General features: G+C 35.1%; 1 protein-coding gene across 1 annotated transcript in view; it reads right to left on the bottom strand.

Moving 5' to 3' along the window:
- Positions 1–13,356: 13,356 nt before the first annotated feature.
- The window catches only part of LRP1B (LDL receptor related protein 1B), a 2,167,013-nt gene continuing 2,153,682 nt past the window's right edge, over positions 13,357–26,687 (bottom strand). The window contains exons 88-91 of the mRNA XM_070768349.1: positions 21,394–21,484; positions 20,321–20,465; positions 17,381–17,479; positions 13,357–16,092 (exon numbers count right to left, since the gene is read on the bottom strand). Of these exons, the coding sequence (XP_070624450.1) occupies positions 15,952–16,092; positions 17,381–17,479; positions 20,321–20,465; positions 21,394–21,484 (476 nt within the window). The 3' untranslated portion in view covers positions 13,357–15,951. The remainder of the gene's footprint in view (positions 16,093–17,380; positions 17,480–20,320; positions 20,466–21,393; positions 21,485–26,687) is intronic.

The following is a 26,687-nucleotide window of genomic DNA, read 5'->3' as shown; positions in this document are numbered from 1 at the left end:
AGGTGCACACTCAGTGCCATAGTCTGCATTAACATATCCCTGCAAAGATATCGTATCTGGCAAAGGATGTAGTTGGGTTGCAACTTAGTTAAGTTTATAGTAGTCCATTGTCATCTGCCAAATAGATTCACTCATTTATTTATTTTTGACTAATGGCTTAAGATAGGAAACAGCACCACCATATCCTTTAAATCATGAGTCTCCAACCTCCAGGATCTAATGCCTGATGATCTGGGCTGGAGCTTATGTGACAATAAAAGAAATAAAGTGCACAATAAATGTAGTGCTCTTGAATCATCCAGAACTACCCCCCCTCCCATCCAGTCCCTGGAAAAATTGGTTCCTGGTGCCAAAAAATTTAGGGACCACTGCTTTAGATCTTTAATTGGGGCCGTAATCTTTGAAATTCTTCAGGGAACACATTACTGCTTCTGTTTTACTCTTTTGACTTGAAGATAAAGCAGTTTCAGGAGCTTCCACATTCAATCTTTATCATAACTCACTGTTCCTCCACAAATCAGCATGTGCATGTCAGAGTTTGGCCAGGTGCTCAGAAAATGCACCCCAGTTGCATATAGATGGGCCAGGAAATGGCTCCTGGGGAGATCCTTGAATTTACTAGATCCATTATTAGATAAACCTGGACCAGAACTTTACTCATTACTTGACCTCCACAGGCTCCCTCCAAGTCTCCAAGGGGCATGGTAATATTTATGGTACCTCTTATTCTCATCAGTTTGGATACTATATTCAACAACATTCAAAATTTTTGACTATTGCCTTTTTCCAGTGTGAGTTTAAGTCCAGTAATTGGCACAGCACCATTTGGAGACAGATTGAAGGAATATTTATCCTTCCTCAAGGGTGTTTGGTTTCACTTTCAATTATTGGGTTCAGGGTCTATGAATTGGCTTAGGTTTAGGAAACCATATCTCAGGAATCATGATTTTTGTCCATTGTTGTAGAGGATGTAAATCTCTAAATTTCTCTGGTTGTATCATCAAGTAACACTCTAGTTGGCTGCTCACCTGTTTTGCTACCAGAAAAATCTATGGCCTATCACCTTTGCCACAGACCCAAGGCACCCAGGTTGCCATTTCAAACTCGCTGTTCATAGCAGTAAATATTTCTGCCTTCTCTCTTTTAGATAAGTCCTGCCACTTTTATTCTGAAATCCTATTATCCCACTGACACTAGAAAGCCCAGTTTTACAAAATATCTTCTACCATCAAACCCAGCCTACTAAAGTTCTTAAATTTCCCTCCACCAGAGAATCTTTTATTAACCTTTGTGAAGAGAGTGTTCTCTTGGATTTTCCAGGAAAAGTGATTGATCCATACATTAGGTGCTGACAAGCAGTATATCGCTCTTACATTCCCACCTACATCCTTGAGCCTTCTGACTTCAAGTACTCTGTTAAGACAGTTCCAGCCTCCCTTTTTCATTTATTAAGGACCATCCATTATTAAGGGCCATCATTTCTTGCTTCTGCTTCAGTGACTACACTAAAGCCTTTTACTGTGCAGATCACAAAAAACTATGGAAAATTCTTAAATAGATGGGATACCAGACCACCTTACCTGTCTCCTGAGAAAAGCAACAGTTAGAATTGAACATGGAACAACGGACTGGTTAAAAATTGGGAAAGGAGCTGTATATTGTCATTATGCTTATTTAACTTATATGCAGAGTATAACATGTGAAATTCCAGACTGAATGAAGCACAAGCTGGAATTAAGATTGCTGGGAGAAATATCAATAACCTCAGATATGCAGATGGCACCACCCATATGGCAGAAAGAGATGAGGAACTAAAGCACCTCATGATGAAGATGAAAGAGAACAGTGAAAAAGCTGGCTTAAGACTCAATATTCAAAAGACAAAGATCATGGCATCTGGTCCCATCACTTCATGGCAAATAAATGGGGAAGCAATGGAAACAGTGAAAGACTATTTTCTTAGTCTCCAAAATCACTGCAGATGGTGACTGCAACCATGAAATTAAAAGACATTTGCTCCTTGGAAGACAAGCTATGACAAACCTAGACAGAGTGTTAAAAAAGCAGAGACATTACTTTGCCAACAAATGTCCATCTAGTGAAAGCTATGGTTTTTCCAGTAGTCATGTATGGATGTGAGAATTGGAAAAGGCTGATCGAAAAAGCAAGAGAGTTCCAGAAAAACATCTATTTCTGCTTTATTGACTATGCCAAAGCCTTTGACTGTATGGATCACAATAAACTGTGGAAAATTCTGAAGGAGATGGGAATACCAGACCACCTGACCTGTCTCTTGAGAAATTTGTATGCAGGTCAAGAAGCAACAGTTAGAACTGGACATGGAACAACAGACTGGTTCCAAATAGGAAAAAGGAGTACGTCAAGGCTGTATATTGTCTCCCTGCTTATTTAACTTATACACAGAGTACATCATGAGAAACGCTGGTCTGGAAGAAGCACAAGCTGGAATCAAGATTGCCAGGAGAAATATCAATAACCTCAGATATGCAGATGACACCACCCTTATGGCAGAAAGTGAAGAGGAACTCAAAAGCCTCTTGATGAAAGTGAAAGAGGAGAGTGAAAAAGTTGGCTTAAAGCTCAACATTCAGAAAACAAAGATCATGGCATCTGGTCCCATCACTTCATGGCAAATAGATGGGGAAACAGTGGAAACAGTGTCAGACTTTATTTTTTTGGGCTCCAAAATCACTGCAGATGGTGACTGCGGCCATGAAATTAAAAGATGCTTACTCCTTGGAAGAAAAGTTATGACCAACCTAGATAGCATATTGAAAAGCAGAGACATTACTTTGCCAACATAGGTCCATCTAGATAAGGCTGTGGTTTTTCCTGTGGTCATGTATGGATGTGAGAGTTGGACTGTGAAGAAGGCTGAGCGCCGAAGAATTGATACCTTTGAACTGTGGTTTTGGAGAAGACTCTTGAGAGTCCCTTGGATTGCAAGGAGATCCAACCAGTCCATTCTGAAGGAGATCAACCCTGGGATTTCTTTGGAAGGAATGATGCTAAAGCTGAAACTTCAGTACTTTGGCCACCTCATGCGAAGAGTTGACTCATTGGAAAAGACTCTGATGCTGGGAGGGATTGGGATGACAGAGGATGCTGGGAGGAGAAGGGGACAACAGAGGATGAGATGGCTGGATGGCATCACTGACTCGATGGATGTGAGTCTGAGTGAACTCTGGGATTTGGTGATGGACAGGGAGGCCTGGCATGCTGCGATTCATGGGGTCGCCAAGAGTCGGACACGACTGAGCTACTGAACTAAACAGAACTGAGCGCCAAAGAATTGATGTTTTCAAACTGTGTTGTTGGAGAACACTCTTGAGAGTCCCTTGGATTACGAGAAGATTGAACCAGTCAATCTTAAAGGAAATCAAACCTGAATTTTCATTGGAAGGGCTGATGCTGAAGCTGAAACTCCAAACCTTTGGCCACCTCATGTGAAGAGCCAAAAAGACCCTGATTCCAAGAAAGAGTGAAGGCAGGAGCAGAAGGGGATGCCAGAGGATGAGATGGTTGGATGGCATCACCAATTCAATGGATATGAGTTTGAGCAAATTCCACGATATGGTGTAGGACAGGAAGGCCTGTTGTGCAGAAGTCCATGAGGTCACAAAGAGTCGGACGTGATGGAGTGACTAAACAGCAACAACAATCATTTCCTCCATGATTTAGATTTGGATAAGACTGAAGTACCTGAGCAGGCATGCATGCACATGCACACAGGGCTTCCCAGGTAGTAAAGAACCCGTCTGCTAATGCAGGAGACATAAGAGATGTGGGTTCAATCCCTGGGTTGGGAAAATACCCTGGAGGATGGCATGGCAACCCACTCCAGTATTCTTGCCTGGAGAACCCAGTTGACAGAGGAGCCAGGTGAGCTACAATCCATAGGGTTGAAAGGGTCAGACACGACTGAAGCGACTAAGCACTCACAGGCACAGCACTAATTAGGACTGTGCATCCAGATGCTGTTACCATGATGCTACATTCTCCCTTCATATTCTTCTCAGATGATTCAACATCTTCATGATCTACTCTTGAAAACATTCCCTTTCTTAATAACTAGGTCTTCCACTTCCTTCCGGAGGAGAGACTGTTTCCCTGCTGGAGCTGGTGGAACCTGATTACTGTTATAAAGACAAAGAGATGGGAGCGATCTGTGGGGAGAACAAGGATGACCTCCCAAGACATCTGTTTCAGGCGAGGTCTTCGGGAGCCTCCGGGCAAAGGTGGGCTGTTTTCCTTTAGCAGATGGGCAGATGCTCATCTCTTGGTCTGGATGATTCAGAACAACTTGGAGGTTTGACATTTTCACACTTCTCCACTCAAATATCACCTTCCAAAGTTGCTCTGACCTTAAGCTGTGAGACAAGTCAAGTATATGCCAGGGTACCTCCTTTGTAGTTCTTATTCATGCAAAATGAAATTCAGGTGTAATTTTCAATGTAATCTTCCTTAAGCTTTAGGAGGTAGTGATTCCTTTAACTGCCTCTAGTTTGGCCCTCTGACCTACAGCAGGGGGCTTTGAGTTGATTGTTGGCTAATCTGATTCTATTATTGTCTTTTTAAGACAAATTAGCCAACAGTATAATCCTTATAGTTACCATTGTCTCTATATTGTCCAGGGCTACTGGGGTAAGCCTGTGAAGCTACACCTTCTACCTGTGACTCATCGCAGTTAGCACCAGTGAGACTTAGAACCTGTCATGTTATTGCATGTCAGGATAATCATTATCTCGCTTATCCTCAGCAATAGAGCCCTTAGTATATCTGACTGGTAGGTGAATCTGCTTTAGAATTATTTCCTGGCACTTTACTTTGAAAGATCACTTTGTATTTCCCAAAGCAGAGCCTGAGACAGGGGCTTTACACAAGCAACTTATATTGGGCAGTGATTTTGAGAATAGTTATAGGAAACTGGGAATGGTAGAAAATCCATACAAACAGGTATTATAAAATTGATCACTGCTATGGGAAACTTGGGCTTGTTTCTCAGAGACCTTCAAAAAAGACAGGAAGAGTGAAGCATAAATTAACTAAGAGGTGAAATTGGGTTATTTTTATTGATTAATGGTTGCTCCCTGGTATATTAACACCTTCCCACAGCACAGCCATGGGCATCTCCAGGTTTCACATTGCTGAGTGCCAGCTGGGTTCCTGTTGATGTCCTTGTCTTTCCCACAGCCTGCTCACATATCATTTGTCTTCAGACAAATAATCAAGGTCAATTAAGTGTGTAGCTTGAGTATGAATTTTTTGAGACCTCAGTGATACAGGAGGAGATCATTAAAGATTGGTACATGAAGATGTTGGAACAGCAGGGAAGAACACAAGAGAATCAAACCTTTAGCAATGATATCTGGAGCTAGTTGCTGTGCACTGTCTCAGAGGTGCGGCAGGGAAGAAACCAAGAGGATTTCACAGGTCAAATAAGGCCACCATTAAGAGATCTCTGACTTAATCCTGGGAATCCAGGAATATGTTAGCTTACACGGCAAAAAGGACTGTGAGATTTAATTAAGGTTATGAACCTTAAAATAAGGAGATTATCCTATACGGTATTATCCATGTTGGTCCAACTAATCACATTAGCCCTTAAACACAAAATTTCTCTAGCTGGAGGCAGAGCAGACCCATAGAAGAATAGCTCAGGGATATTGCAAGCATGAGGGAGATATGAATTATGGTTTTGGAATGCAGGGGCCCACATTCTAAGACCACAGAGATACCTCTAGGAGCTAAAGACCCTAATGGACCTTAGCTTATGGACCCTAGCTGACAGCCATTGAGGTAACTAGAAACTCAGTTTTACAACTACAAAGAGCTGGATTCTGCATTCAGCCTGCAGGAACTCAGGAGCACTTCCTTCTCAGAGCCTGTGATAAGAGCTCTGGTCATCAACACCTTGATGCCAGCCTTGTGAAACCTGGAGCAGTGAATCCAATCAAGGTAACATGGACTTCTGACCTACCAAATTGTAAGATGATATGTGTGCTGTCTTAAGGGGATAACCCTATGGTAATTTGTTCAGGCGGCAAATAATAATAATAATAATAATCCACAGAGAGACTAAACAGAGCTGAGCCAAGTTCTCAGGCTGTGCTCCTGCAAAGCTAAGTGCAGCAGCTATATTAGAGGTGAAAAGTGAGGCTGTGTGGTAGGAAGAGGTGTCTAATGCTAGGACTTCCCCACTGGCTAAGCAATAAAGAATCTGCCTGGCAATGCAGAGAGGAAGGTTCAATCCTGGGTTGGGAAGATCCCCTGGAGGAGGGAATGGCTACCTACTCCATATTCTTGCCTGAAGCATCCCCTGGACAGAGGAGCCTGGGGAGCTAAAATACATGTGATCACAAGAATCAGACATGACTGAGCATGCATGCATCCAGTGCACCATTAAAGGACAACATCTGGGGAAAAGAAAGAGGGCTACTTATCTGTGGATGAGTTCGAAGGATTGGAGACATGACTGTGGATAGGAGAGAGGAAGTGATATTCCCAGATATTGCACCCAGATTGATTAAGAGTTAAGGAGGAAACTAGCAGTTTAAAAAGGCATCTGACAAGAAGCCTTTGGCTCAGTCATTTGTAATCATCTCTAAAATACCTCAGAATATCCAAAAATATTCAAAATCAGTATGATACATAAACCATGGAGAGTTTTTAGCTGAAATAGAGGTATGTAACAAACAAAACCATTGGTAGTCAACCAATAATTTCTCTGGTGAAACTGTCTTTGCATAAAAATAATTAGAAAAGTGTTTTCCCCATTCTCAGCGTCAAGATGAAAGGCTTGAGATCTGTGTTAGAAAATGAAGTGGACAGCCATCCGTCTTGAGGTGGTCAGAACACTTCCCCTGTCCACGCTTCTACATTATTTCAAAGAGTGATGCTGCTAGAAAATAGGCCAGACCTGTAGCACTGCTTTCCAGAAAGAGAAGGGGTTCTGGAGTACTGTAAGCCTGGTGCTCTCCTAATGAATTCATGGAACTTTGTATCACAACATAGGATCAGGTATTTGGAGGTGCAGCAGGGTGTGGATTACAGGAAGAATCCCCATAATATAGCAAACAGGAGCACTGACATGCTTCTGCACTTTTTTTTTTTTTTTTTAAAGTATACTGGGACTTCCCTGTTGGCTCAGTGGTGAAAAACCCACCTGCCAATGCAGGGGATACAGTTTCAATTCCTAGGTCAGGAAGATCCCCTGGAGAAGGAGATGGCAACCTACTCCAGTATTCTTGCCTGGGAATGCCATGGATAGAGAAGCCTGGTGGGCTACTATCTCTGGGGTCACAAAAGAGTCAGACACATATTAGCAACAACAGCAAAAGATATATTGATATGAGAATGAGACTAATCAGACTGATTTTTAGAAAAAACCCTCTAGGGTATATGATGGAGAAATAGACGAAAAGTTACAGACCTAAGAAAGATACTTAAGAGGCATAAAATTGATGGGAAGAGTGGACAATAAATATTGTATACCCTGTCTGCTGGGAAGTACTGGAAGTAGAGTGTTTTCTCTTTAATTAAAATTTAGTGAATGGCAAATAAAAAATAAAAAGCACCTTGGATTATGCTTTTAAAAATTCTATAGGACAAGGATGCAGAAACATCATTCTCTAGATTAACAGGTTGTTGCAAAACAAAAACTTTGAAAAACTAGTTGATATAATGAGTAGGAAACAGGAAACAGATACTGTGATACTTCAGTGGAAAACCATGAGAAGAAAATACACTAAACAGGAACAATAAAAATCTAAATTAAAATGGAAGTTGAGCAAGGTAAGTAAGGACCGATCCCTGAGGCTCATGCATGCATGCACACATGTGAACGTGTGAAGAAGAGATTGAGTCTGTAGGGAAAAAAGTAACACAGGAATCTAAGCCAGAAACTTGAAAATCTCTTCAAGAATAAATGGAGAAAAAGAGAAAAAATACTGGCATTATTTTCTGTGGTAAAGAAAAATATAAAGATTTAAAGAAAATTTAATCTAAGAACCGTAGGCAAGTCTCTGTATCAAAAAAAAAAAAAACCACTTTGGAAAGAAGTGATAAAAACATCTTGAAGAAACTAATCTCAGCTGAAAGTAATTGTAGTAGATAGACAAAATAAACAAAAATATACGTGCATATTTGATAATGTATTTTAACTATAATTAGTTTTTGCTTTGTTTTCTTAAAGGCTGGGGAGAAAGAAAATACCAGGAAGCAGTGGTGTCAGTTCAACCTAACTTTTGAAAAAAGGAAAAATCTCCAAAATGTATATCCAGTTGAATTGACACTGGTATTTGAAGGCCTTAGAGAGACGTTTATATATATGCAAAAGTTCAGCAAATATACCACTTATTAAGGCTTTTCATTAGGGATGCTTCATGAAATATATCAATAAAACTTCAGTCAAAGAAAATTAAGGATGGAAGAATGATACAGTAATGAAGTGTTGAATTTTAAAGAGAATAATATTAAATGTAAAAATAGTTGAAAATATTCCAAATAGTTGATGGACAGAAAACAAAACATATAAAAATAGTACTTTTTTAATTTCAGTTAAAATACTTTCTTAATAAAACCACAAACTATATCAACACAAGGGTGAATTAGAAGAGTCTAAGATTGTTAAATTCCTCAATTTAAAGAGAAAAAAAGGCATTTTAGAATTCTATATTTAATTATATAGAGTATTTTTTAAGTTTAAAGAGTTTACTAGTAGAACAAATTATAAATATAAAATAATTTTCAAAGGAGAAAAATAAAACCAATCAATAGAGTTTCCATAGAATAAGCAAGAAATTGAATATAAAAGAGTAACTAAATCAAAGTGAAAGAAAGACATAAAACCAAATGTTTTAATGTTATAATGTTATATTTTTAAAGCAAGATAGAAAAATTAAATTTAAGCATGATTTAAAGCAAATTAATAAAATTCTCTTAAAACATAACTGGTTCTCTCTAGTTTTTAAAATTTCTAATAATTTCTATTTCTTCTTTACATTTATTTTCTGTTTCTTAAAAGGACTATTTTTGTTTACAATAAAATAGGCAATACAGGTAATGACAAAATAGTGAAAGATGAATATTGGCTTTCAGTAAGGTCACTTTGGATAGAAGAAAATAAGCAAATAAGGAGAGAGATGATGATTTGATTTTAAATAATAAGAAACCAGGAATTAATTACCACTGTGGATAAGTGTAATGATTTTTGTAATTACAAGCCAGGAAGATAAACATGATTAAAATTTAGGTAACATAGAAGAGAAATGCCATCTTTAGAATTAATTGGACATCAAAGCCAGCGTGTGAGAATATCTGAGTGTATGTGTGTGTACATATATGTTTGCATGTTGTTGTTTTTATGTGTTTATATAGATTTCCACAAACATATCATTGACTCTTGTAGACCATGGGAATGGAGGTTACTCCTGTTTGAAATCTCACTGTCCAGTTATTTTCTATCTAACTTTTGACATTATTCATTGAGAAATGAATATATCAAATCAATCAAGTCATTCTAAAGTTAGACTCTGTGTATTGTTTTTTAAGTATCTCCATAGAAAACCTTTTTTCAAACTTCTAAATTTTATTCTAAACTATATATTCACAGTTTATTCTGTGTAGAAAAATCATTTCTCACTTATTAATTTGTATATTACTCTCCTAAATAAGATGCATTTGGTTTTCACAATTGGCATTACATTTTGAAAATCTAGAAGAGTTATGTTATTTGTTCTCCAAAACACTACAGCATAAATAAGCTAGAAATCACCTTCTATCAGGAGGTTCATAATTTATGTATTAAAACTGCGAAAGAAACTACAGCTGAAAAATTAACTTGGAATGAATAAATGACTGAAGTCTCAGAATTGCATTTCTTAAGTTCACTGATATAAAAACCCTGTGCTAAAGGGGCAGACTATCCATCAGAGAGAATGAATACATCTAAGCATAGAATTTATCAAATAGACCATCTTTAGAAACAATTTTTCTTTTGGTTTTTGATGACTTTGGATACAAAAAATGATGGGATTCACTAGAAACTATTTTTTTCAGAATATATTGCAGCCAGTTAAGTGCAATATCTACAAGAAAAAAGTTAAACCAGAGAACTTATTTCATTTATTCTTCTTTTTCTAGACTAGATACATGCATCTTATGGCATGAAGTATATGTCCCTGGGCCTTTTGATATTAGCCTTTCGATATGGGTCTTTTTGATAAAATAAAAAACTACATGTTTTTCAGAATAAAACTACTTCTGAATATTTTCAATTATCTTTATCTTTGCTAGAGAGGTTAATTTTCTGGATATACTAAGTTAGCAGTAGATTTAGTAGTAGTCTTGAAAAATAAACCATTTTTTGGCTCTTTCTATTGTTGGTTTTCTCATATTCAAAATACACGGAAAAATAATTTTTGTGTTCTGTTAGTCAGTAGTCATCTCATAAAGAAGTGTTTGAGTCTCTTCTTTTCTTACAAGTAACAATTCAAGAGAATCTATTTGAATAATGACTCTAAACTACATTAAATCATTTAACGTTGAGAGAGCCATTGTTAAATAAACTAATGATAATTGGAATGAGGCATAAGTTGAAAAAACTGGTTAGCTATATTTTGCTCACTCAGCAGTATTTTAATTATCTTATATTTTAATCTTTTAAGTAAAACTACATGAAAAATTTGAAACTGTAAATAGTAGTATTCATAGAGAGGAAGATTTTCTATCTGTTTGAAGATATGAAGATAGGAGAGGATAAAGAAAAGTTAACAATATATATATTTTTTATATTTCCTTCATTACATTTACCAATTTTCCCTATTAGGGATTTGGGAACTGTGGCATTTTGCATATTATAGTTCATTTATAATAGCCATAATGTACACTGAGTGTTGAACTTCTTCATATGTCATCATAAAAATGGAAAGAAATATTCCTAGATGAAAAGTGCAAGCTGGTCTCAATCTCAAGATACAACAAAATAAGCATATAATCAAAACAAACCAAAATAACACATAATCATCAATGACATCAAAAAGGCCACAAATAAAACACATTTACATAAATGAAGATGGCCCAGTTTATGCAAAACCACACAAGTTTCTAAATGAACCTTTTCCCCTTAGTAATGAGTTTTTAAAACTACATAGGCACTTTCTTAATAACAAATTTCTGTAACTATAACTCATGCACCATCGACATTAAAGAATTAAAGTCAAAACTTGGTAATGCTATGATTTTGATGATGAGGGGCCTTTTTTTGATTTTTTTTTTTGACTCAGTTGACCGAGTCATTTAATAGTGGAAGAAAAAACAGAGTCCTAAATTGACATTTTTTAACAAGAGCAATATTGTTACCCAGGAGACATTTGGCTTTGTCTGCAGACATTTTGATTGCTGCAAACTTGGGTGGTGCTAGTTAGTAGTGATGACTGTATAGGAGACAGAGATACTGGTAAGTATTTTACTCTATAAAGGACGACAAAGGACTGCTGCTGCTGCTGGTATTTGGCTCAAAATGTCAAAGGATTTAAAATCTCTCCTTTGGATGGAAAGACATTCAGGTGGGAAGACTAATTTACCAGGAGGCATTCATTTTTAGACAAACTGTCCCATCGACACCTAAAGGGATACTTCAGGAAGTATTTTGTTACTGTAGAGAATTATATCCCTCACTTTCTAGCATCCAGGAGCCAGACATCCTGGAATGTGAAGTCAAGTGGGCCTTAGGAAGCATCACTCCAAAGCTAGTGTAGGTGATGGAATTCCAGTTGAGCTATTTCAAATCCTAAAAGATGATGCTGTGAAAGTGCTACACTCAACATGCCAGCAAATTTGGAAAACTCAGCAGTGGCCACAGGACTGGAAAAGGTCAGTTTTCATTCCAATCCCAAAGAAAGGCAATGCCAAAGAATGTTCAAACTACCACACAATTGCACTCATCTCACACACTAGCAAAGGAGTGCTCAAAATTCTCCTAGCCAGGCTTCAACAGCACATGAACCGTGAACTTCCAAATATTCAAGCTGGATTTAGAAAAGGCAGAGGAACCAGAGATCAAATCACCAGCATTCGTTGGATCATCGAAAAAGTGAGAGAATTTCCAGAAAAACATCTACTTCCTCTTTTCTGACTATGCCAAAGCCTTTGACTGCATGGATCACAAGAAACTGTGGAAAATTCTTGAAAAGATGGGAATATCAGACCACCTGACCTGCATCCTGAGAAATCTATATGCAGGTCAAGAAGCAATAGTTAGAGCTGGACACGGGACAATAGACTGGTTCCAAATCGGGAAAGGAGTTCATCAAGGCTGTATATTGTCACCCTGCTGATTTAACTTATATACAGAGTACATCATGAGAAAAACTGGGCTGGATGAAGCACAAGCTGGAATCAAGATTGCTGGGAGAAATATCAATAACCTCAGATATGCAGATGACACCACCATTATGGTAGAAAGTGAAGAAGAACTAAAGAGCTTCTTGATGAAAGTGAAAGAAGAGGGTGAAAAAGTTGGCTTAAAACTAAACATTCAAAAATCAAAAGTCATGGCATCCAGTACCAACACTTCATGACAAATAGATAGGAAACAGTGAGAGACTTTATTTTTTGGGCTCCAAAACCATTGCAGATGATGACTTCAGCCATGAAATTAAAAGATGCTTGCTCCATGGAAGAAAAGCTATGACTAACCTTGACAGCATATTCAAAAGCAGAGACATTACTTTGCCAACAAAGGTCATCTAATCAAAGCTATGGTTTTTACAGTAGTCATGTACAGATGTGAGAGTTGGGCCATAAAGAAAGCTGAGCGCCAAAGAATTGATGTTTTTGAAATGTGGTGTTGGAAAATACCCTTGAGAGTCTCTTGGACTGCAATGAGATCCACCCAGTCCATCCTAAAGGAAATCAGTCCTGAATATTCACAGGCAGGACTAACGCTGAAGCTAAAGCTCCAATACTTTGGCCACCTGATGCGAAGAACTGACTCATTGGAAAAGTTACTGATGCTGGGAAAGATTGAAGGCAGGAGGAGAAGGGGACAGCAGAGGATGAGATGGTTGGATAGCATCACCAACTCGATGGACATGAGTTTGAATAATCTCTGGGTGTTGGTGAAGGACAGGGAAGCCTGGCGTGCTACAGTCCATGGGGTCGCAAAGAGTTAGACACGACTGAGCGACTGACCTGAACTGAACTTCTAGCATTTACATGAGTTTTTGAAATAGAAATAGATAATAGATAATTGAAATAGAAAGAGTTAAAGTTATAGAAAAAAAACTTTGGGTTTTTGCCAATATCTTTGTTCTGTAAAGATTGAATGCAAAGTAATGGCAACTAGAAATACTGTGGCCTTCACAATGGACTTGCTTGAACCAGCCTGGTATGGCGAAACACACTGCAAAATAAGGGCTATGACAATGTAGGTGGGATCTAAGGGTTAAAAAGCACATCCTGAGTTCTCTTGATATAGCTTTAATTAGTGTGCTAGACAGAAAATAGGTCATAGATGCCAGGTATAAGTTGGTGTGTTGTATATTGCATAGGATTTGCTAGATAGTTAATACTAATGTTAGTTGTATTGAAGTCATTTCAATATGTGGGTTCTTCTCTTTCAAACAATAATTTCATTTGCAGTCATAAAGCTCTTATATATGAAGATCCCATCAGATAATGAAGCTCAATGATAGTTCTATTCAATCAGACCCTCCTACACTGTCATCTCTAGTCAAATACTCCGAGTAGCTACACTAGTAATCATTCCATTTAGAAAATAATGTCTACACAGCATCTAGTGGAACCGAAGTTTTCTATAAAGTACCTATTTTGAGAATGAGAAACAGGAAGAACTTTGGCTTATTTCAAAACAATTGTCACACTACTGTGTATATAACCAATCTTTCTACTGCAACATGGAGTCTCTGACAAGCCATGTGTATCAGGGAAAAGGAAAAAGTAAGGGACATGTTTCCACTTCATAAGAGAATGTTTCCACTTCAAAAAGAGAAATGCCTTCTCTATTGTGATTTGAAAAACGATGCAATGAAATCAGTGCTACCCCAGAGAGTATGTTCTAAAGATACAACAAAAATTACATCTCATGTTGACTAAAATAGCTTCCTAAGAAAATTAAACTCTGTAAAGACAAGAATTTTCTTTTTAAAAACTACCCAACACAAGCACTTAAATATGTAGAATTTCATTTAAATAAGTCAGTCAACAATTTTTTATAAAGTATTTAACACTTCATTGTAGAAACATAGGCAAAATGACTATTATAACCAAAATGAAAAATACTGTTCAATTTAAAAAATGTACTTAAACAAGAACCTGGAAAAATTTATGATATGCATAACATCGTTCGAGCAAAATTGCACTAGTATTACATAAATCAATAGTTTATAAAGGCCTCAATATGGCAAAGTTTAGAAATAGGTAGTATGCATGCACATAGTACAACAAAAAGTCTCTTTATAAAACAGCAGTTTTTTTTTTTTTTTTAATGCTTGTACAAAGGGATAAAGAACAGCCACAAACATATTTCATCTGTTAATACATTATGACAGCTAAAAGTCAGTCATGTCTATCAGAGGAACAAAAAGCCCTCCATACCTTGTGAATAAATCTTTTGTGCCTTTAAAGATATTTGTATAAAAATGCTATACTTTTTTTTTATACAACTTAAATAAATCGTACTTGTTTCCATCGAAATTTGAAAACAGGCAAGTGAATGGGATCCATGTGTTTTGCATAACCAGAGAAATCAGAGTAACTGGTCAGCATGTATACTCTCCACCTTTAATAATGGGCAGATGATTGTTCTTTCATAACTTGGAAAGTCCTTTAAGAACATATTTTGGATAGGGCAGATCATAGACCAGTCATATTGTATATGGAAAACAGCTACTGATTACTTTACACCATAACGGCTGCCTTGCTTATTCCTTTTGGCCTCACAAATAGAATGCATTCACATAATTGAAATTGTGTCACCAATTTGTGTGCTTATCTTGTATTCTTTAGTGTTCTGTGTGTTAAGGGGTTGGGTCAATCCTCCACAAAATGCATGTGACTGGGAGGAAATTCCTAAGACATGAGTGCTTGATGCCCTGTTGTGTTCTAGGCTGGTTATTGACCTCAGGACCAAGGGAAAACAAAATGTCTTATCCCATAGCAAGTGTGATCTTTCCACTTTCAATTATATTTTTGCTATGTTATATACCTAAATATAACTATTTTTATAGGGTGTATACTTTTAGTATATCACAATAGAGTCCACTAAATTTTGGAAAATGTAGTCATATGTGTTCATGCAAATTATTAGTTTTATAAATTCTTAAAGTTTTTTTTTTTTTCCTCAAAATTCTCATCTATCACTTGGCAACCTAAGACTAATTTCAAAGCTGGTGATGTGGAACTTGTGAGAGCTATATATTTTCAGCAGTCTGAATCAGTCTTAAAGGGCACAAAGAAGAGAGTTGACTATTCAATCGCTCTTCCATAAACTGAAACAGAAAATTAACTGATATTGTATTACAGCTTTCAGACCATATAATGAAAATGTGCAGAGATTCTCTTTGTTGATTAAATAGAACCAAAGAAGTTCATATAAAATAGATTGCTTATATTCACACTACAAAGGAATATGTTGTTTTTAATTTTAACAAATTCAAAGGTGTGTCATCAGCAGCATTGTTGTAAATTGTACTGTAGTGCAGTTCTTTTTCATAAAAATACCATACAAATGGTCAATCAAGAGTCATCAGCAAAAAATAAAACCCAGAAAACTCAGAAAACAATTGACCAGAAAAAAGATAAAGGAAGAGGTAATGCTGATGCCAAAACAAGTAGAATACTGTTGGAACATACAAAAGTAATCCTTATATTTTATACATTTGTACAGCATATAAAAGGTATCTCCGATTATGCCACCGTTTCTCTGATTCCAATTTCTATTTTCTTTGGAAGCAGTTCTTTCCTTTCATCGACACTTCCTAAGGAGTTTCGACAGTTTTGCCCATCCATATACAATTTCGCATATACCGGATTGGAGTAATTTGTTGGCTGAAGAAAAAAAAAAATGTTTTTATTACCTGTTTTGACTACCTTAATTTATCTTCAATGATATCTTTTCATGTTAACATGTATATGCACTGTACTTAACTTACTAAATAATAATTATATAAATATAATTTAAATTCTGTTTATATGCTTTCATCAACTTTAGTATGTATTAGATAAAAACATAATTGTGTGTTTCTCAGGTAACTTGTGAACCTAAGGGGAGCTCTGACATACTGAAAGCCTAAAGAAATCTTCATTAAAGGTATATTGACTGCAACTTTATATAAAAGCAGGAAACATTAAACCAAATTGTCTTATTAACTTAACCCAAGATTGTTACATAGTTGCATTTTAAAATTTTGTCTTTATAAAACAGAATGTTAAACCTTTATCATAATAAAGAAATATTACATTTTTTGATCCATGCAAATGAGACAAACATGATAAAAAATGAGAATGAAAAACAGCTGATGAGAGAGAGGTACAAGGGTGAGAACATTCAATCCTAAGAATCTTAATATCGTCTTTAATCCCTCTCCTGTCTAATATGAACCACGCAATTTTAGACAGGACTTCCCTGGTGGTTTAATGGTAAAGAATCTGCCTGCAATGCAGGAGACGTGGGGTTTGATTTATGGGTCAGGAAGATCACTCGGAGAAAGGAATGGCAACCCACTCCAATATTCTTGCCTGGGAAATCCCATAGACAGAGGAGTCTTGCAGTCCATGGGGACGCAAAAGAATTGGACATGACTTAGTGACTAAACAACAACAAACTTTAGACAAAGCCCTTTTCTCTAGAAACCAGTTACATAAAAAGTTTTTAAGAATGGTTTCATACACCATTTCTAATGTCTCCATATGATGCCACATTTTGTAGTGTATTTTTATTTAAAAGGACACCATATTTGCAGATACTAAACGAAGCATCTTAATAGAAAATAAAGCCAAACATAAATTTAAATGTAAACTCTTCAGTTTACATTTCTGGCTAGAGATTTCTATTCTAAGAATAGCAAATGCTCATGTTTATTGTTACAGAGCTTTAACATTTTCAAATTTTGGAGAAGAGATATTTCTACTGAATAGCTTGCCTAAAATGATAACGTTTTTTTCGCATGTAATCTTGCATAAGCAGGACACATAAACTCCCAAGTTTAATGCAGTTTTGAAACCTTTTGTTAATTAAAAATCATTAAAGCTAAGTCCCTATCTAGGTCTAGTAATCATTTTTGACTGTGAGGCATTCTGTGATGGAATGGATATGGAGTAATGAGTTTTCTCTCACCCCAGCAGTTAGTGGTCCTTTCAAATCAGAGTTTAGGTAGATGGGCGGCGCTGTGTGTGGAAGCTTGAAAACACTGGACCCTCCCCCTATGTACCTGGCCTGTGTGTAAACAGAGAATTTTAGTTTCTGATCTAATATCATGGAACTATTTTCATTGACACAAACTCATGTTAAGTCATAAAAATAACATAAGCTATGTTCTTCAGCCCTGGGGCATCAACAGTATATTTATGGTAGATTCAATAATTTATGAAACATCTATTAATATTAGATCCATACTTTACAGTAGACATTTCTCTTAGTCTAGCTTACTTATAACATGTACCTAGAAACCTACACCCATTTCCATTTATTTAACTTCATTCTCCCTCCCCAAAAAGCATATATTTGCTAAGAGCCCTGTGAAAAATGCATCAGCCTCCCTCACTTAAGTTTTCTGTTTGAAAAGTTCTGATAGGAGCCCCTTCCGGACACTCAAATATCTGACTGGCTCTAATTAAAGGTGCATGACTTCTATATTTTTAGAAAATACAGATGAAATTTAAAATGTGAGATATAAAAATGAATTTTTTTTTTTTTTGAGAAATCTGACTTTCTAGTTTAAAGAAAATTAATTTTTTGGCTCACTAAACTCCATGCAAGAACAATGGTTTTAGAGTTTTTTGGGGTCTAAGGGCAGAAAAAGTCAATCTGGTACACTCATATTCATCACAGAATACTTATTAGTGGCCAAAAAGGAAATAAAAAAGCTAGATTAAAAGTTGAGGGATTTTAATGAACATACATATTTTTAAAAATCTATCAACTCTTAACAATGAATCATCATAAAGTTTGAAACATGGACAAATATCTAAGGAAAAAGATTTTAAACATAAACTCAGGTCAATATTGTCTCTTTATTTCCCCACAAATTCTCACTTAGATGATATTAAAAACAATCTAAGTAAGGACTGAGATGAGTTTGTGTATAAAATCAATAGATACCAGTTCCTCTTTTCTGAGCTTTTCAAAGTATTCTGTGAATGTCTCTATAGACAAACCTTTTTAAAAATAAAATTTATTAATTATTTCAATTCATTTGTAAGGTACCATTGAGGGAGAAATTTATCCATTTTTGAAAATAACAGATACATTCTACAAAAGTCTTTACATGTCATCAAGTTTGTATTTGATTACATCATGAATATATCAAACAACTGTAACAAATGGAAAATCTATGAAAAACATTTCATCATTAAGGTTGCTTTGGTGTGGTCATCCACTTTTCAAAATTGTCTATACCTATAAACATATTTTCTACAGTTACTTCTTAGGTAACAATTCATATTTCTATTTCAAACATTAGAGCCAACTTCTAGAATAAATTCTAATAGAATCAGCCATCTAAGTCACATTTAATGAAATTTTGGTCAGTCAGTCAGAAAATTGGTAAATAAATATTTATTGAATGTTATTTGCTAAATATATTAAAATATACTCGAGGGGCCCTGAAGCATACTTTTATCTTCCTAGAGTAAACATTAAAAAATAAATGGAATATTAAAAAGCTATTCCCTTTAAGTATCAAAAATTGGCTTAATTCTATCAGTAGAAGTAAAATGATGGGGAAAATGAGAACTCTCCTGTTCATAGCAGTGCATGAGATATATCCTCATCAGCCCATATTATATTTACAGGTAATGTATTTTGTTCCTAAGAAAAAATTATTAGAATATGAGAAGTCTATTGATTAAGATCTCTTTCTCCTTTATAAAAAAATTATCAAACAACAGTATGGACAGCATGTATAGCTTTTAGTTTCAATAGAAAACACTGAAACTTAGGTTATGAGAATTTATTTCATGACAAAGTTCAAATGTAGGAGTTAGTAACTGAATTAATAATTTATAGTAACTGAAAATTATTTCTAATGAAGAAAACATTTACAACATCTTCTGATAGGATAACATTTTTTTCTATAAATAATGATTGATTTCTTTTCATAGAAATGAATACTTCAATTTCAGATCACCAGTTTTGGGCTTAGAAAGTCTGGCCATGTATTCAGAGTAGATTGAATGGAAGAGACCTTTTCAATTTCTTTGGGAACAGCTGTTGCTATGAGTACAGAGCCATGTGGTTAATATAATTATTTAATATAAAGGTGCATTTTGGACATAACACCTTTAATATATTAGAATGTAAAGAACCATTTAATTAATGAATAAATAAGCTTAGAATATCATTCCATATTAGCAAACTGATGCTCTTAATTCATAGTAAAATATTCTATAATTATCATGCAAAATATTTGGATAATAAAGTGAAGTAAATCTTTGCAAGTTTACCTAGATGTTGTATCATTTATCTATTTTTTTATAAAAACTTCCAAATTGAGCATTCAGTACTAACAGAAATTTTTAAAAAAGACTGTGGGTTTTTAGGATATAAATATCACAGATAAGTCTCAAACCAATAAGTAAAATGTTATAACAGGTAGAAAAATATTGTTTAAAAGTGATATGATTATAAACAAATCCAAGGACATAGCTTAGTGGACTCATCAGTGAAACATTACTGGAAATGAAGTACTTATTTTGGCAATGAAATGCTGTACTTTTTTTTTTTTTTTAAGTAAATTAAAAAAATAAATTTTAATAAAATTTAATTTCACCAGGCTTATATTTAGATGTGCCAGCACCTTAGTACATTTGACTAAGACATCTATGCTTGTAAATTAAGTGAATATATATTTTCTAAAATATGTTACATTGACTTCATGCTTCAGGTGAATGCAGTCCATAATTTTATTTTTTCTTTAGAAGAGACTATAACATTCAATAAATCCTAGTTCTTTAATCTAACTTCAGATAAAAGAAATAGTGATGAAAATCAGAACCATATTATAGAGAAATAACTCAATAATATTAGTGCTCATAGTCCATCATCTTAAAACTTTACCTTTGCTGGATCTACCATAAAGCCAGGATCTAAAAGACCTCCATCATTGTGATCATGGTCGACCTCATACATATTATAAGATGGATTGCCGATTTCTACATTTATTCCTCCATTAATAATAGGCTGTCTTCTTATAGTTTTTGTCCTATAAAATGTGAACATTATATGAGTTGTCTAAATATCACAACATGGTGTATGAAACTACTGTATTTGCAGATTTAATGACATTTTTATAGAACTGGTGGAACACTCATACATAAAATACATTGAAAATAAATGACAGTCATTGATTCACAGAGGGACAAAAAATTCTTACTGTAATACATCATTTTCCCAAATTATTTAGATTTACCAATAAAAAACGCACTTGGAACATTCGTTGTAAATAGCTAATACTACATTAGTTGAAACTGAATATAATTAATTACTCTTTTACTTTCTACTTTTCCCCTTTTGTTCCTGAAAAACATTCATAAAAAACAGTTACAAAGAAATTTTGAAATTGTTTTCAATCCCCAAGTCATGGGGCTAAAATTCCTTTACATAATGCAAAAACTGACTTACAAACTCTAGGTTCCAGATAATCACCCCACAGACAACTCACTGCTTAAAGATCTTTTTAATTGTGCATTCATATAAATTGAAATATATAAAATCAACAAATGTATAATTTATGAATGAAATACACAATTTGTGACATATAATACATAATCATTATCATTCTATTGACATTGATAATCTAACACATTAATATTATAAAATGTTCTTAAGAGGTTTTTGCTATTTGAAGGAAAAACTAACAAAATGTAAAATTCTATTGAAAGTTTAATATATTCCCTTGTAATTTTTGTTAGAATATATACAATAAATGTAACCATTCTAGCAATATAATATAAGAGAAAGTTTGTTTGAATTATAATTGCTTAAAATGAAAGAAGGATAAAATGGCTCAGAAAACACAGAATTATGCAGTTGGAATAAGTAAATCACATTTTAAGAAGTTTTTAAAAAGCACTGTTTCTATAACTACTTATGTAATTTATTTACTGTTAGTCTAGAATACTGCCTCTTACCTTCTTTTTCTTTTACAAAGCACTAAACCAATTACCAAGGTGGTTATCAAAGTCACCAAGAGGACGAGAGGCACAATGATGGCTATGCTTCCTGGAAAAAGAAATGAATGAACAGATCAACACACAAAATGAAGTCAAGATGGACATAACAACACTTTATTACATCAAATCATTTGACCATTGACATAATAACAATAAAGCTTAGGCCAAATGTCTATATTCCTAGTTCATCACTACTTTACTGCAAAGTCATTTTTCCTATTAAATATTTGAACTACTGGAAACATTTCTTTAGATATCTTTTATTTATATGTTATAATTAAATACCTGAGGTTAGAAATACTGACTTCTTTGTCAGTCTGAGTCTTGTTCTCACCAGACATCTATTTGCAAAGATATAAATAAATAAACTCTGACTGAATACACATTTCTGCAATTTGCCTGGCTATATTTCCATCATTAGTTGTTTTTTTTTTTTCTCCTTTAGGTATAAATATCTGGCCATAAGTACATGGCCAAGTTAGATGGCAGCCTGGGAAAGCAAAAGGGGCAACAGTGTCGGATTTGGATGGACACTGGAGAAGGAAATGGCAACCCACTCCAGTATTCTCGCCTGGAGAATCCCAGGGACAGCAGAGCCTGGTGGGCTGCCATCTATGGGGTCGCACAGAGTGCGGACACAACTGAAGCGACTTAGCAGCAGCAGCCTAAATAATAGTTTCACAACTTACCTGAATTGAAACCTTAGAAAAGTTATTTAAAATTTGAGGCTCATGCTCTCCACCCGTAAAAATAGAGACATGAAGACCTACCACATACGGCTTTTAGCTTGATTCTACAAAGTAGGGGAACAAAGAGGATTCTCTTTCTCAAATTGTAGCTCCAGAACAGTTTCAACAAACCATATCTGGGGGCTTGGCTTATGTTGTAAATGTCTACTTTCCCTTTTTTCCCATACATTTATAAGAATGAGCTTAGGTTGTATCACTCATTTTCCAAATGGAGTAAAAGTTCTATGGAATAGATTTTCAAAAGTGGTCATAGAAAGTGGGTCTTAGTTTTTTTGGCAAGAAAAGCAATCTTTTTTGTTTTTTTCCTAAAGAAGACAATACCTCTTTGCCACTGATGTGATCCATAGTAAGATACACCTAGGGTCATATGTCACTTAGGCAGGAAGAAAACAGAATGCAAGCATTGCCTAATAACAGGAGAGTATTAAGTAGCTCTATCAAGTACCCAATACCCACATTTCCAACAGACAAATATCTAGTACCCATAAGATAAAGCCTTTGCTTATTTGGGAAAAGCATCTGACTGAAACTGCCAAATGAGCTTAATCATTGTCTAAAATGAGAAACAAAGCAATACCCAAACTAGTTAAATTTTAATGTGAGGATCTTGAATGGTTCAGGAATAAAACATTAAGAGTTATTAAATATATGAATTGTCCTCTGCATATACATGTACTATGATAAAAAATTAATGGTGATATTAAGCACAATAAACAGCTGCTTCAGTTCAGTTCAGTTCAGTCTCTCAATCGTGGCCAACTCTTTGCGACCCCATGGACTGCAGCACACCAAGCCTCCCTGTCCATCACCAACTCCCGGAGTTTACTCAAACTCATGTCCATTAAGTTAGCGATACCATCCAATCATCTGATCCTCTGTCATCCCTTTCTCCTCCCACCTTCAATCTTTCCCAGCATTTGAGATCAGTTACTAAAATACCAAAAATTCTTTATTAAAGAAAGGACATATATAAGATAATCTTTCAATTTGAAACTTCAAAAATAGCTTGTCTGAAATAATCAAATAACTCTCTCTTTCATGTAAGGAAAAATATGGCTTTCTTTCTTTAGTCAGTTTCTGAAATGTAATACTCATTTTCTTTTCTTTTTTTATGTTGCTACCAGCACTATATAATTGAGTGAGGTTGATATTTTATTACCTTCTTGGACTGGGGAAAATGAACTATATGCACGTGCAATTATTAGTATTTAATAGAAGTAGAGAATCTGGCACCTTGGATAGTAATTAACATTTGTTCACAAATTTTAAATACCAGTGAGCAGCTTGGTTTCTTCATAAATTGACTTAATTAATCATGGCTTTATAAATATCCTCACTTTATCTTTTTTTTTTTTTTTCTGCTAAAATTTGTGGTAAATTTGTAGGTTTAAAATACCAATATTGGTTTTAAGGTACATAAAGTTACTCTCTCCTCCAAGCAATTGCAAATTATTTAGATACTTAGATTTTACTTGTTCTACATAGTTTCTTTTATTCCTATTAGGTAGAAATGCTGTTAATTATGCATGCTAGAAAAAAAAGATTAAAAGACCTTCGTTTTTCTTTTCCCCATGACAGATGGCTTCCAGTCCTTTACATTACAAGCACTCTGTTTAACAGCCTACTGTTCTAATATGTTCATATAACCTATCAAGGTAACTGTGATAATCTTCAATATAGTAGATAAATAATGCAGGGTAGCAATTTGGCAAGTTTTTCTCTTTTTTTTTTTTTTTTTGTAAAATAGTTTATATGCATGGAAACAACTGGAAACTACATATATTTTTAGAATATTATATAGGTATTTATCAAAAGAAGTATTTTTTCCAAGCAATGTACATGGCAGTAAATATCATATTGTAACATATAACAATCAAGGTCTATTACAGGTGATTTTTTTAACAGTATATTGTTGGTGGACTGTTCTAAACAGATTTTTTTAAAAAGTACACTCTGTACTTACTGGGTGAAGAGGAAATCTCAACAATTTTCTTATAGAAAATGATTCATGTCTATGTATGGCAAAAACCACTACAATATTGTAAAGTAATTAGCCTCCAATTAAAATAAATAGATTAATTTAAAAAAAGAAAATAGAGCCAGTCTTTCTTTGCAAAGTTGTTCTGAGGCCCCATTATGTAACGCTTTTCCATTTGAAAGAACTATATTATCAAATTGCTATGCCAAGAAGAAACATCTTCCATGGGAGAGGAAGTACAGCATCACAATTGAGATAGCAGATTGTGTATCCAGGCTACCTCTGTTCAAATCTCATCTCACTAGGACATACGCTGGGGCCAATTTTTTATCTTTGTCCGAGTTTACACATTAATAAAATGAGTGTTATCATTAACATATGCATCACAGTAATGTAAATAGAAGTGTGTCTACTATACAGAAAGTGCTCATACATGTTTACTGACTAATTCAAAATACATATTGCTGTATCACTCCATGCATAACTCTATTTTTCACTTTTCACAACATATTGTAGAGAGTAGTTCATTTGTAATTTGGGGGCATAAGCTATCTATCTAGGTTTTGTAGATAGCACAGTGCCTAAGATATCATAGGGACTGTCCATTTGGTTCTCAATTAGCAAATATATTTTTAAGTGTTGCTATGTCCCACACACGCAACACTTACTATACTTCTCAGTGGGGATAGAAATGTCCCTCCTCTCATGTTGTTTGATGTATACTGGAAGATGACAAACACATGGGTTTATTCACAGTGATATGCACTAGCCTAGTGAAAGTATGCAGCTCTGCAAACATAGAGGAGCCAACTAGATCTGGGATAGAAGAGGAGGGTTGGTATGTCTCTGAAACCTGATGGAAGTCCTCTTTATTCCCATGAAAGAGAATGCAGGTCGAGTGGAGGAGGAGATACTGAATTAATCTAGGGAGAGAAATGTGAAGACCTGGAGGAGAAAAGATTAAAGAACAGCCTGACTGGAGAGTAGAGTGGAGGGTGTTGGAGGGAGCTGTGACTGAAGAGAGAAGCAAAGGGATGTTAGGAAGGAATGTTCAAGCTGATAATGTTGAAGAAAATTTAGGAAGTAACATCTATTGAATAGATTGTTGAAGTCAATTTAGAAGGAAGGTTAAGAGTGACTCCTAAGTGTTGCTTGGGTAAATTTCTGTGGCCAGCTGTGTAGACAGGAAGGCAAAATAAGGTGCATTAAAATGGCCGGCTGATTGGGGAAGGGAATGAGATTATTTTGGGAAACACTGAACATCAGTTTCCTGTAGAATATAGATATACAGATATAGACAGAGATGACATTGATATGGATACAACAATTGTGCAGTGGTATACATGTCTCAAACTCAGGAGAGAAATCAGGATTGAAGACAGAAATTTGGGAGTAATTGGCAAAGAGTTGAAAACTGAGGTCAAAGAATTATGGATTGCAAAGCAGAGTGTATGGAGTAATAAATGAATTAACTAGAAGAGATCAAAAAGAAGTATCTCACAAACAAGACAGCTGTTTCAAGAGGTTAGGATGGAAACCAGAAGGCTTCATGAAGGTTAAAGAAAAGAATCTTTTATTTATTGGTTGAACTTATAGTAGAAAAATATAAGCATAAATTATACCATTACAATGACCTCTTTTGACTTGCTGCTATATATTCAGATCTCAAGTTTGTGTTTACGTATATGCATAAATGTGAGTGTATATGTGTATGTAAATATATAATAACTAGACTGCTATTTATTAACCATTTTGATAAAATATAATTTTAAAAATCATAAAAAAAATCATGTTCCAAACTTATTTTATCCTTCCAGGGATTTCCAGGAGGATGCTTATCATTTGGTCTTTCATAACCATCCTCACTTAGCACCATTCTCACTCTTGTCCCCTTTGTGCCAGGACACTGGTCTTCTTTCAATCCCTCCAGGATTCTTGTATCTGATACTCCTATTGTTTGAAATACCCTTAGTCTCTCCTCCCCTTTTTAATCATTCAAGTCAATTTAAATATCACCATCCCAGAGAAATCACTCTTGATATCAGTTCTCTTCTGATAGTCTCTATTTCTGTGCCTTTTTTACTTCCTTAATAGGTCCAATCAAGACTCACAATTATTTTCCAAAAGTTTACTTATTTCCTTGCTTTCTTTTTAAATTAATCCTCCCCTGCTCTCTGCTCTCTAGCCCCTCTCAGCTTCATGAGAAGAGGCACTGTTTGTTGTATGCACTGATTCAGCTTTAGGATCTAGACATTACTTGACACTTAGTAGAGGCTCAATAAATACTTGCTTTGGGAGAATTAGGACAAATGCATGATTTTGTAGCATTTTTATCTCTATATTTGCACGTTTATAATTCTCTGGTATAATCCGTATTTTTTGAAATATCATGGTTTAAAAAAGATAAAGTAGGAAAACAGAAGCTACGTATAACTCCCTAACAGATATCACACATTCCTTGTCACTACAATAAAATACAGCATCACTGTATTGCCCGACAAATGCTGTGGGTATGTTTATCCTCC

This window comes from Bos indicus, chromosome 2, assembly GCF_029378745.1.
Source record: "Bos indicus isolate NIAB-ARS_2022 breed Sahiwal x Tharparkar chromosome 2, NIAB-ARS_B.indTharparkar_mat_pri_1.0, whole genome shotgun sequence".
Lineage (NCBI taxonomy): Eukaryota > Metazoa > Chordata > Mammalia > Artiodactyla > Bovidae > Bos > Bos indicus.
Note: the sequence above shows the minus strand (reverse complement) of the source record. Positions and strands in the feature narration are given on the sequence as shown.